Source organism: Cheilinus undulatus, linkage group 16 (assembly GCF_018320785.1).
Source record: "Cheilinus undulatus linkage group 16, ASM1832078v1, whole genome shotgun sequence".
NCBI classification, from domain to species: Eukaryota; Metazoa; Chordata; class Actinopteri; order Labriformes; family Labridae; genus Cheilinus; species Cheilinus undulatus.
The window spans coordinates 37,117,969-37,130,009 of record NC_054880.1 but is presented as its reverse complement, the minus strand read 5'-3'; the positions used below and the strand labels follow the sequence as shown (position 1 = coordinate 37,130,009).

The 12,041-nt window shown below is 40.8% G+C and overlaps 2 protein-coding genes across 3 annotated transcripts; one reads left to right on the top strand and one right to left on the bottom strand.

The window, feature by feature from the left end:
• Positions 1-15: 15 nt before the first annotated feature.
• LOC121523416 (biotinidase-like) lies at positions 16-5,154 on the bottom strand. Its single transcript, XM_041808310.1, has 6 exons — positions 4,679-5,154; positions 2,453-2,602; positions 2,215-2,366; positions 1,488-1,665; positions 417-968; positions 16-315 (listed from the first exon to the last, which is right to left on the bottom strand). The coding sequence occupies exons 1-6, from the start codon at positions 4,898-4,900 to the stop codon at positions 43-45; spliced, it is 1,527 nt and encodes a 508-aa protein (XP_041664244.1). The 5' UTR covers positions 4,901-5,154; the 3' UTR covers positions 16-42.
• asb4 (ankyrin repeat and SOCS box containing 4) lies at positions 4,968-10,670 on the top strand. Of its 2 annotated transcripts, none has more exons than XM_041808312.1 (7): positions 4,968-5,036; positions 7,273-7,488; positions 7,598-7,897; positions 7,978-8,220; positions 8,299-8,546; positions 9,476-9,589; positions 9,984-10,670. In XM_041808312.1, exons 2-7 carry the CDS (start codon positions 7,311-7,313, stop codon positions 10,170-10,172), a joined length of 1,272 nt encoding a protein of 423 aa, XP_041664246.1. In that variant the 5' UTR covers positions 4,968-5,036; positions 7,273-7,310; the 3' UTR covers positions 10,173-10,670. The 2 variants fall into 2 exon arrangements, with proteins under 2 accessions (XP_041664246.1, XP_041664245.1); XM_041808311.1 differs by having other exon boundaries at positions 7,166-7,488.
• The last annotated feature ends 1,371 nt before the right edge of the window (positions 10,671-12,041 follow it).

Below are 12,041 nucleotides of genomic sequence, written 5' to 3'. Positions count from 1 at the left end.
AGAAGAGAACTTAAGCAAGGTTGGAATATTTTTAAAAGCATTTCATTCATTGTCCAGGTGGTACATCCGTCCATACAGACAGGCGCTGACCAGCCCACCAGCCATGTTTGAGTGTTTTAAGATCACTCTACCGTCTGCTCCTTTTTCAAAATGCCCTGGCTGCTCTAGAACCATCTTGCTGGCTAAAACTGATGGATACACATATTTGGTCCCAAACTTCCCCTCCAAAAGGAAGTCCATTCTAGATTCAGCCTCTTCTGCTATCTGTCCACAGGAGCTGGGGTCCGACCCTGCACAACGGACGAGTGCACAAACCTGCAACACAGATGTAATCAAGGTGACACAACAGTTATTAAACACCTGCAAAAAAAAAGAAGAAGAAGAAGAAAAAAACCCCCCATGAATTTATCTTTTACCTGCACAGCATAGCGCCCATTCACAACATGGGTACCAGCAAATGCTCCCAATGCATACAGCTCGTTGCTGCCATCATGTGGAAAGCGATGATACTGCAGGCGGCAGCAAAAGGAGCCATTGCACACATTAACTTCCCCCTCCATCTCGTTCAAGAGGACAAAGGTAAACGGGTCATACATCATAGATGAAGTGAAGGCATTGGAGGATGGAGGGACTGAAGAAGCATCAGAACAGGTCTCTTTAAGACAGAATCCAGACTCAGCTGTCCTCTCCTGTGTGGTTTCCTTCTGTCCCAACCACTCAGGGTCTAACACTGGCACCCTAGCCACCAGCAGCCTGCCCTCCTCTGGGTCTCCGTTCTGTGCGTGGTGGTAGGTAGCAGAGAATGGTGTGTAGATGCCACTTCCTGTCATGATCAGACGGTCATTACGGATGTTTGCTGCTAGCAGGGTGACTTTGGCACCCAAACTGAGCGCCCGCTGGAACTGGATTGTATCCAGGAGTGGGAGTTGGTTCATCCAAGCGGTTGGGAAGATGAGCTGACGCACACCCTGAAAGGGTCAAACGGGGCAGATGTTAGTTTTTCATAATTGCCAGCTGTCTTTTGTAGCCTGCTTTTTATCAGGGGTGTCACCTGGCCCCTACAAAGTGGCAAAGTTCCCCTAGAAATTCAACAGAAGTTTCTGCCTGGGTTTGCACTAAATTTTTCTTTTAAAAATGGGTAAAAAATACTATTTGAAATTATTTTGAAATATTCCTTTTTTTAGAAGGCATCTGGTGACCCCCTCTTAGTGTCTTGCAACCCCCGGGGGGTCCCAACCCCCACACTGAGAACCACTGTTTTAGATAGTGAGATTGTTGTTTAGAGTTTTGGCAAAAAGACCAAATGAGTTTTGCAAATTATGTCTAACCACGAAAAGGTTTTGCCAACAGAGGGGCAGATTCAATAAATGAGTTTAAGCAACTGACCATTTGGTTCAGAGAAAGGAAAATAGTATTTTTGCAACTGTGAAAAACTGTTAAAATGAAAAAAGAAAACACCAAAGAGTGTAAAGAAGAAGCTTTCTAACCTTCTCAATGAGGGTAACTGTAGGCTCCTGGAAGAGGATGTCAAAGCAAGTGATGAGGCCAAATTTTCCAGCAAAAGGAGTGTCAAATGTGATGATCTCAGGCTGTGGTGGAGTGTCAAAGGCCTCCTCAAAGTAGAGGTTGTTTTTGTGGTAGCGGGCCACCAGCAGGCCATCCGAGCTGAAGTAAAGAAGATAAAAATTATGTAAAGGATACCTAAATGTACTTATTTAAAGGGGACATTTTATGCAAAAATCACTTTTTCTGGCTTTTCTAACTAAAATGTGTGCACCTTGCCTGTCCTCAATCCCCTCAAGAATCAGAAAAATCCATTCCCTCCCTCTTTCTCTTTCTCCACCTTTCAGAAAATGTGTGATGAAACAAACTTTTTAGATTTTCCCCTTATGATGTGATGTGGGGAGTTAGCACCGCCCCCCAGGTTCGGTTAGCCCTCCCCGATTGTAAGAAAGTTCCACCCTTCCACCATATCCATTTCCTGAGAGGGGCGTGGTCAGGGGTGGAGTCAGACAGCTCAGTAACATTTAAAAACACAGAAACAGCTCGTTCTGAGCAGGGCTGAAACAGAGGGGTTTTTGGACATGCAAAAATCCTATACTGGAGTGTTTTTTTCAGCAACAAACTTCATAGGCATGTTTTGAGGACCTCTGAGACCAATATAAACTCGTCTTCATAGGGTGAAATATGTCACCTTTAAGGTGTGCACTTCACCTGAAAACCACATTAGTGTTGAACTGCCAGCGTCCATCAGAGGGACAGGTAGAGGAGGGGTCAGTGCTCAGAGGACAGGGCTGCAGGTCAGGCATGTTGGCCACCAGGTAGAGGTTGTTACGACGGGCCATACAGCTCAACCTCTGGAGAACCTGTGAAACAATCAAACAGGAAAATACAAACCATATACAAAGACGTGATTTGGTTAGGTGACATAAAATAAAGTATTATTGTGTACTTCAGTGTCTTTGTATTTTCCAGGATCAGTGCAGGGGTTCCAGCTCTCCTGCTGGGGGTCAGGAACAGTTTCTAGGTAGTTATAGATGGATGAACGAGTGAAGTTGAATCCCTGAAGACCATCCTCTGGAAACACCAGGATCTGGGCACCCTGATAGGAGGTACATGAAATAGGAAACCATTAGCCATGATGATTGTGACACTGAATGTTCCTCTTAATACTCACAAATTTACCAGTCCAGGTAAGCACTAAAACCATGATGCCCCTCCTAAAACTTCATTTATCTAAATATAAGGGTTCATATGTTTAAATCAAGACTGCCTTTGTTTCTTATAACATGTATAACTACATCAAATGACAGGTGAGTACAAAATTATAAGCTGCTTTATGAAAATTTCATTTTCTCAAGCATTTCTCAAGTGCTGTTAAACAGAGCAAGACATTTTAAACAGCTTTAACAAGCATCCTAGTTTTGTTTTGGATGCTGATATAATTTTACTTTGCACACAGGAACAAAATTATTTCACAAAAAACAAAAACTACCACGGTATAAATGGTCATCCTACTGATGTTAATAGTCATTTGTGTCTCCTTTTTTCAGGGTAACAGCCTGCAGTTGTTTGTTGTAGTTCTCAACAAGTCTCAGACACGTCTCCTGAGGAATCCTGGCCCATTATTCTTTGGCCAATCTCTCAAGCTCTTCCAGATTTGATGGTCTTCTGGTATGGACCTTGGTCTTCAGATTACCCCCCCAGATCTTCAATGGGATTAAAGTCAGGGTTTTGTTCAGGCCAGCCAATAAGGTTCTCTTTGGTCTCCTGGAGGTAGTTCTCTACTAGGAGCCACAATGTTTTGGGTTGCTGGAAGGCAAAGCGATGACCCAGACCTTGTTTAGCTGCTGACTGCTTGAGGTTTTCTTTCTAAACCTTCACATATCCTTCTGTCTTCATGATTCCTTCCACCTTTACAAGATTCCATGTTCCAGATGCACTGAAGCATCCCCGCAGCATAATACTCACACTGTCATGTCTCCAAACATCATCAACGTCTCTACAGCCAACAAGCTCTAGTTTGGTCTCAGCTGACTAGCGGACATGCCTCCAGTATCAGAATCTTTCTCCAGGTTGTCCTCAGCAGACTTCAGTCTGGCTTGAAGGTGTCTCTTCTGCTAAAGTGGACTTTCTCTCGGCCCGTTCCTGTGCAGGGATCTAGTGATGATCTTCTTTGAAACTACAATTCCTGACTTGTCTTTCATGAGAGTCTTGGCAGTTGTTTTGGGCTCTTTAGACACATCTTTCACTAGTTTTCTTTACAGAGTCATTGAAATCATTCTCATACCTCTGCCAGGCTTGATCCGAACCTTGTTGCTCTCTTTGAATTTCTTGATGATCCTTCTCACTCCAGTTCTTGTCTCTTGGAAACGCTGTGATAACTTTCTAGATCCTTCTCTTGCTTTGTGAGTGTCAACAATTCTTTTATCAAGTCTAAACTGTTTTGTTTTGGCCATAATTCAGTTACAGCTCAAACACCTACTGAAGTTTTTAGACTGTGTGTAAATGTGAAGATAACCGTCAGTTTAACTTGATTTTTACAAGCTTTGAGCATTACAAAGTTAAAAACTATTATTGAAAAACAGTGGTTTATGCTATGGCTAAAGAAAAACAGTTAAAGGGGGCTGATAATTTCAACATTGGTGGTTTTTGATTTTTGTGACCTATTTTTGTCTCTATGTGCAAAGTAAAATAAGAATCCAAAATAAAACTATGATGTTTGGCAAAGCTGTGTTTTAAAATAAAACTTGCTCTGTTTAACAGCACCTGGGAAATACTTTAAAAATATTATATACTTTTTTAAGTAATTAGGAATTCTTAGCAAATGATAATATCTTAATAATAATGTTCAAGGGGGTTTAAAGACATAAGTTTTGGTTAACAATTAACAAAAATTACGCAAGGTTTTTTTAAGTGGTGAAAAGTAGGTCAAAGTCTACAGCATAACCAGAAGTTTGACTCTGCTGTTTCCTTTGTTTCCCTGTTTTGAAGTCATGTATCGTAAATCGTGTGCTAATAGTGCAACATATTCAACAGGCTACCTCATTATTGAACATATTTTAAGGAAAATTATACTTTGTAACCAAAACCGTATTTTAGTCAAAGATAAAACGTTTTAAAACAATTCAACTAACAAATACCACTTGTTAGTAAAACCGTACCATCCCGAGCATACCTGCTGAGCGGCTCGTGCAGCCTGCTCCTCATAGATCTCCAGGTTTTCCCTCAGGTGCTGCAGGGCAGCGGGGCGGGACAGGGGGGCGTGAGGCTCCGGGTTCAGGACCACACTGTGTTCGTACACAGCAGCGACATAAGAAGAGTTCGCAGCCGACGATACAGAAAAGCTTACAAAAACAACCACGAGCGAAAACATGGTGTTTCTCCGAGACACGTGCATGGCGTAACCAAAGACGTAGCAGTTACACCTGGTCAGCCTACGCCGCAGCACCTGAGGGGTCAGAAGTCCTACATGAGGAGGGGGTAAACAGAGCTGAGTTATCTTCAGGGGCAAGAGTTCACGTGAAGCTCAACTGGTGAGTCTACAGCAAAGGTCTGAATCAACATGGTCGTTTTAAATATTCACATGAACTGGACTGCAGCGAGACGATCAGTTAATAACGGCGGGACGTGGCAACTAGACGTAAACAAACCTTTTATTTTGAAAATGTAAGACAGGAAATATTAGTTATGTAACCCGGAACTACTTCTAGTTTTTAACATTTCTGTATAATTTCAATGATTTCAATGCTAATCAATGATAGTTTTTTCTTTTTTTCCTAACTTTATCATAAACAGTTGACATTTTCTAACTTAAAGGCAAACACTCATATCATATAAGCGTCCATACCTAAAAAAGACGTAATAGATTGTAAAAATAAATATCCAAGGAAAATTAAACAAAATAAATCAAGAAAAGTAAAAATAAAGGAAATTTAAAAAAAATTCAGACATTTTTGTGAGGTCATTTGAGTGAATTAAGTAGCTCTTTTTCACATTCAGATTTCATCAGTTTGAGGGACTTAATATATCACTGAATTTAATTAGACTTATGAATGATTTCTTTTTACCATAATGTGAAAAATATTAAACATAGGCTTCATTTTTTTTTATCATTTAGTGAGACACCAATAATAATGTTTCTTTTGGTTTTGCTATATAGCCATTCTGTGAACTGTTTCCAGAATAACTGGCTATGAGCATGAAACAAAGAGATGCTCTGATTTCTCAATGTCTCATTAACAAAACACACTCACTCCTTTCTAAGCCAAAGTGTTACCCTAAAAATTCATAAGAAGGGTAGAAATGATCCATTATTCTGTGATGAATTTCTTCTGGTCATGACTTTACTGTTTAAAGGAATTGTGTTGTCAGAGTCATACTTTGGTCAAAAATGTTAAGAGATATTCTGAGGGAGCTTAATAGGAGTCGGATGTGAGTAATTAGTTAAAACAGACATTGTGTATTTATTTGCAAATTTTTTATCATGAATTCATGATCTAAGTGTTCAAAAAATTTCAACTATTGAAATTTAATTAACTGGAAAAAAGTTGCATTTTAGATCTTAGATGGAACAATATGTTTGATTTAAGAGACAGAACATTATCCCCATTATAGACACCCAGAGAGGAAATGCATTAAATGGATTTTTAAATAAATTTTATGTTGTCAGCATCATTACAGGAAAAATGTCACAAGACAATGAGATATAAAGGTTAAGATTTTGAGGGGAAAAAACAACTACAAAGATGTAATCATTATCACTGCAAAAAAAGTAAATAAAGAGTTTTAGCTGAAAAAAATGATGAAAGTCAATATGCAAGATAATTTGAACTATTCAGAAAATATTGGACCTGCCATTGTTAGTGATGAGCCCAGTTATTAAATCCATTCATGAATTGTCTGGATTTTTTTTTCCTAATTCCAATTTAAGGAGCAGTGTGAAATGTTTAGCGTAGTGACATTTTGCAGAACAAACCTGGTAAAAATTAGAACTAATATTTATAAATATTCCCAATTACATTCGTATTTATTCACCTGAATATATTCAATTGTTTGTTTGTTTTTTTCTATTTACTGAGAATAAGCCTTTTATTCATACATAAGGAGGGTCCCCTACATGGAGTCCACCATCTTGGATTTTTGCATCTTGTGTGTTTCTGCTGTACCACAGAAAGGATCACACAACAGAAACCTGTTTTTAAAATTACACTGGTTGCCATGTTTAGTCTATGATATGACTGTCTGATGTTGCTAATATTCTTAAGTTTTACACACTGCACCTTTAAAGAAAGCTACATAAATCTGTAATTAGAAGACTATAACTATGGATACTATTAAAAAAAAAAAGTCATTTAAGAATTGCATAACTTCCCATCTCTGAATTAAAACAGTATAAACTGTTTAGTCATAATAAACTAGAATTACAGACAACTAGAGCTCATTTCCTCATGGCCTGTTATTTTTAACCATGTGGTCATCCATTGGCTGAGCAAACTGGCTGATCTAGAGTCAGTTGCAGCTCTGAACCCCCTCCCTCTCCTCTTTCTATTTATATTTAGCCTATTTTCACCCTAGGACTTTTCCCTGTATGACCGCTCCCTCTCCTCATTTGTTGCTTTTTCCACCTCATTTCTGCCTTCTTTCACTGCACACCTCTCATCAGCTGGCCCAGCTCATGGAGGTCTTCAGCTGGGGCTATGGTTGAAACCCTCATCACCTTCATTTGTGGATTTATTTCTTCTCTGCTCCACACTGTGTGGAGAACATTAGTGCCCTACGAGGAGCGAACCTCGCCTCTGACGGATCTCATGGAGGTGTTGAGTCCCAGACAGCTGGCTGTCAAACAGCTGAAGCAACAGTTCCTGAAAGCGCTACAGGCCAATGATGCTCAGCAGGTGCTGCAGATCCTGCACACTGGGAAAATAGACATCAACCTGGTGCTGGAAGTGGATGACCCCGGCATGATACTGGCCTCATACAAACAAGGTATGAGTAACTGCATTTCTTCAGATTGCATCCAGAACAATCAACAAATGTTAGGGCATATTTACCTCATATCTTTTACCTCATCTCTCTCATGTCTTTTACTCCAAAGGTTATTGGCTCCCAGGCTACAAACTGGAGAAGTCGTGGGCGATGGGGATTCATGTGTGTGTGATGTACAATGCTCTGGAAACAGCTCTGGTGCTCCTTCAGGAAGGTGCAGCCATCAACCAGATGCCCAACGGGAAGACCCCGCTGCACGTGGCCTGTGAGGTTTCAAACGTCGATTTTGTTTCTCTGCTTTTGTCTCACAGGGCGAAGGTGAACAGCCTGTCACTGAGCGGACACTCACCGCTGCACCACTGCACCAGCCGGGAGTCTGTGGACTGTGCCAAGCAGCTCATCCTCAAAGGTTGAGAGGAAGAAGAGAGCAGTAAGAAGGACTAAGGTGTAAATAAAAACAACTAAGTGAGCATTCATTTCTTCATGAAGGTGCAGATGTCAACATGCGGAGCCACAGCAACGATGAGGAGACTCCTCTACACACAGTAGCCAGGTTTGGCGTACCGGAGCTGGTGGCTCTCTACTTGGCCCATGGAGCATCTGTGGACGCGCTCAACTCTCTACAGGAGACTCCCCTGATGACTGCCGCCTTCTGGGCTTTTGACACCAAAGAGCAGATCTACAGAGAAGACCACCATCTGGTCTGTCGCCTCCTACTAGACCACAGAGCAGGTGAGTGTTGGGACCTGTGAGTAGAATATCTTCTAAGAGTCTGGGGTGTGTTTTCAACAACTTTCCCTTCTTCTGCAGATCCAAACCTCCAAGAAGAAGACCATAAAACAGCTCTCCACAAAGCAGCCTGGAACTGCGATCACGTCCTGATGCAGATGCTGCTGGAGGCCGGAGCAGACACACGAGCCATGGACATCAACGGCTGTGCCCCCATCCAGTATCTGCTCAAAGTGACAGATGTTAGGCCTGCTGCCGTACCTGAGCTCTGCTACCAGTTGCTGCTCAACCACAACGCAGCACGGATCTACCCACCACAGTTCCACAAGGTACTTACATGTAGCCTGTAAGGTTTTTGTTCCCTAGAGTATCATTGTGTTTGGTTTTGTTGTGTATAATATCTTTAGGTGCATCTAGAAGAATTCGAAAACCATGAAAAGCTTGTTTTTTTCCCTGTGATTTAAATCAAGTTGTGCAACTTTCATATATGTTGGACTCATCTCATTCAAAGTGAAATATTCTACATGATTACGGCTTACAACTCACAAAAATCCATTGTCTATCACAAAACATCAGTCTAAAAAAGGATCTATAACACAGAAATGTTGACCTGGAAAATTCTCGATTTTATGCACTCAGTAACTGGTCGGAGCTCCTTTCCCACAAATTACTCCATATATGCAATGTGTCATGAAGGCGATCAGTCCATGGCACTGCTGGGGTGTTATGACACCCAGGTTGCTCTGATAGCAGCCTTCAGATCTTATGGACTGTTGAGTCTGGTGTCTCTCATCTTCCTCTTGAAATTTCCCCAGAGATTCTCTACGGGGTTCGGGTCAAACCATTTGGCTAACCAATCAAACACAGTAATACCACAGTCAGGAAACCAGTTTCTGGTAGTTTTGGCTTCACTGTGGACAGGTGCCAAGTCAGCAGATGGAAGCATGAAGGTCTCTAAAATCTCCTCATAGACAGCCTGACAGTGTTGAGTCTAAACTTGATAAAGACCAGTGAATCAGCAGCAGCAGCAGATGACATGGCACCCCAAACCATCACTGACTGTGGAAACTGAAAACACTGGACTTCAAGCACCTTGGATTCTGTGCTTCTCTGATCTTCCTCCCGACCCTGGCACTTGATTTCAAAATGATCTAGAACATATTGAAGTTTAACTTTCCACAATAAATCACAGGAAAATTGAACTTTTACATGATTTTCTAATTTTTTGAGATGTACCTGTATGTGCTGTTTTATGCAGGTGTTGCAATCGTGTCACAACTTCCCCAGAGCGGTGGAAATCATGGTCAACTCTTATGAGCGCTTAAAGCCCACAAAGAAGTGGAGAGCTGCCATTCCTGAGGACTGCTACAAGGTGGGAGAAAAATCAGCTGTTCATGGATGGTAGAATCCTTGTATAAAGTAAAATAACTCTCTAAGAAAGAAGAATCACATGCAATAATCCACCCTTATTTTAAATCCTTTTTGTTTAACACATGAGATTTTTTGAACATTTATAGTTAAGGAAAGTCTTAGAAAGCAATAATACAGTCAAATCATTCATTGGTCTGTTTTTTCTTTGGCCTTTCCGTTTGTAAGTTTCTATATTTTGTATATTTGTATATATATATATATATTTGTATATTTTTTGTCAGTGAAACATGACCCAACATGAAGATTATGCACATATGAATGCTGAAAACATAGACTGTGCTCAAACTTGACTTTGTTTTACTGTTAAATAGATGTTGTCTGTGTTTGTTCCTCAGAGACATGAAGTCTTCTACGACTCTTTGTTTGCCGTTTGCACCAACACTCCTCGCAGCCTGCTTCACCTGAGCAGGTGTGCCATCAGAAGCAGCCTGGCTGAGCTCTGTCACCGGGGTGTAGAACAGCTGCCTCTGCCTTCTTCCATGAAGAAATATGTATTACTGGAGCCTGAGGGGATTCTCTACTGATGATGGGCACAGATATCAGTGAAGTTATTGGACCAATTCCTTTAACTGACGCCTGTTATCTAAAGGATCTGGAACATTCATCAACGTACTATGCAGTGAAAATGCTCAGTGGTGCACATTTCTCTCATGCATACTGTTCCCTATAACTTTTTTTAAGAAAAGAAAGGAAAAGAAATCCTCCTTTCAGTGTTTGTCTGCATAAAAAGTAATTACTGTTATGTTAACTGGAGAGTAAGAAATTCAATCTGCCACATGAAACCACCAGCCTCTCCAGGTTACCTCTACTTTCTTTTGTCCTTTAGTTATTTAGATTTATTGGAACTTTTTTAAAAGTTTCTTTAAAAGGCCTTTTCTAAAATAAGAATCATCAAAAAGACAAAGTAGTCTGTATCTACAGTGCCTACAAAAAGTATGCACCCCCTTGGATGTTTTACCCCCTTGACCTGGAAGGTCCAGTCACTGGTTAATCAGTATACCTGGCTACCATTACACCGTGAAGACAAAGGAACATACATAGCAACTGGGAGAAAAGGTTATTGAAAAGTAAAAGTCAGGGGATGGATACAAGAAAAATTCCAAGGCCCTGAACATCCCCCAGAGTTCATATGGCACATGTGTAAATCTGCTTAGATCAGGCCATCCTCACAAACTGAGTGAGCGTACAAGAAGGAGACTAGTGAGAGAGGCCACCAAGACACCTATGACTACTCTGTAGGAGTTACAAGCTTCAGCAGCTGAGATGGGAGCAACTCTGCACACAACAACTGTTAGCTGGGTTCTTCACCAGTCAAAGCTTAATGGGAGAGTGGTAAAGAGAAAGCTGCTGTTGAAGAAAACTCAGATTAAATATGGACTAGAGTTCTTCAAAAGCCATGTGGGAGACTCCATGGTCAAGTGGAGGAAAGTTCTTTGGTCTGATGACACCAAAATCATGCTTTTTGACCACCAGATAAGACGCTATGTTCGGCAGATATCACACACTGCACATCACCACAAACACACAATCCCCACAATGAAGTATGGTGGCAGCATCATGCTATGGGGATGCTTCTAGACAGTCGTCCCTGAAAGGCTTGTAAAGGTAAAGGGTAAAATAAATTCGGCAATACAGCATATAGGAAAATCCTGGAGGACAATCTTACTCAGTCTGCAAGAGAGCTATGGCTTGGTAGAAGATTTTTTTTCCAGCAAGAAAAGAGCTGAAACATACATCAAACGCTACACAGAAATGGCTTAAAGAAACAAGGTGAATGTTCTGGAATAAGTCAAAGCCCAGACCTCAATCTAATAGAGAATTTGTGGCTGGACTTGTAGAGGGCTGCTCACCCCCAATCCTCATGTAACCTGACAGAGCTTGAACAGTTTTGCAAAGAAGAATGGAGTAAAATTTCTGTGTCCAGATAAAGTCTGATTGAGACCCATCCACACAGACTGTGATCCTGTGATTGCAGCCAAAGGTGACTCTACTAAATACTGACTTGAAGGGGGTAAATATTCATGCAGTCTCTTATTTTACATTACATGTTTTACTTAACTGACATTACTTAGAAGTTCTATTGAGCATAATTGATTTATAAACTCAATAAAAGGATATGTCCAAGAGGGTGATTACTTATTATAGGCACTGTAGCTGTATGTATGGACTTTAAAAAAAAGAAATCCAGCTTATAAAAAAGCACAACATGATGACACAACATCATGTTTTACCTCTCATTTAGGGAGGCATCACCTCCCCGAGGTTTGCAACAGGGTTAGAAACATTTTTTCATTTTCAACACAATAAGACCTTTATGAAATCAAATAAGAGCATTTGCATATTGTCTTGTTTTTTATATTGCCCATGCATTTTTACATGTGAATGGATGGTTA